The sequence below is a fragment of the Laccaria bicolor genome, genomic scaffold (genome assembly GCF_000143565.1).
Source record: "Laccaria bicolor S238N-H82 LACBIscaffold_5 genomic scaffold, whole genome shotgun sequence".
NCBI classification, from domain to species: Eukaryota; Fungi; Basidiomycota; class Agaricomycetes; order Agaricales; family Hydnangiaceae; genus Laccaria; species Laccaria bicolor.
In genome coordinates this window covers 2139499-2140126 of record NW_001889876.1, presented here as the reverse complement: position 1 = coordinate 2140126, position 628 = coordinate 2139499, and the positions used below count along the sequence as shown (strand labels likewise).

The window sequence follows — 628 nt, the reverse complement described above, 5'->3', positions numbered from 1 at the left end:
CTTCAAAATTCAGCTCAAAGCAAGGTAGTGCACTGTCCACCGTGTAATAGCAGGAGTATCAATGTCCAGCTGAGTCCCTCAAACGTGAGAACTTGTTCCTGATGAAGCAGTTCCAGGGCAGTCTCATGGTTGTTAAACCACTTCACAACATCAAGGGCATGGTTGATGTCATCCATCATACTCTGTCAGATGGCAAGGCAATCCCCAACAATCAGGTTAATCTGGTGAGCCCAACACAGAATCATGATGAGGTGTGGAAAAGCAACAAGCAATAACTGTCATATTTTCTTCCCATCAGGGCCATCATCTGTACACCAAGCGATGAGAATAACACCATATTTTGTTTCCATCAAGACGATGTCTTCAAGTACCAACTTCAACAGGTGGTCACCTGTCTTCGCATCATGCATTACATTGTGGGTTTGGACAAGATATGGCTAGAACAGTGTTAGAATGAATTGAGCACAATTTCGAGTAATAAGCAGTACTGGCTCACAATTGTGTCGACAGTCATCAATGAGCTTACAACAGACGTCTTGGCAATGTTCTTCCACCTGTCACATAAGCCAGTTGCCAGCTTGCCCTGAACCTTTTGTCGCACCTTATTCTCCACCTTTCTGNCCTTGTT

General features: G+C 44.3%; 1 protein-coding gene across 1 annotated transcript; it reads right to left on the bottom strand.

Annotated features, from left to right (window-relative positions):
- Positions 1-278: 278 nt before the first annotated feature.
- On the bottom strand, positions 279-514 carry LACBIDRAFT_314246 (uncharacterized protein; the record flags this gene model as incomplete). The annotated part of the gene is made up of 2 exons (XM_001877577.1): positions 279-437; positions 497-514. The coding sequence occupies 2 exons, from the start codon at positions 512-514 to the stop codon at positions 279-281; spliced, it is 177 nt and encodes a 58-aa protein (XP_001877612.1).
- Positions 515-628: the final 114 nt, after the last annotated feature.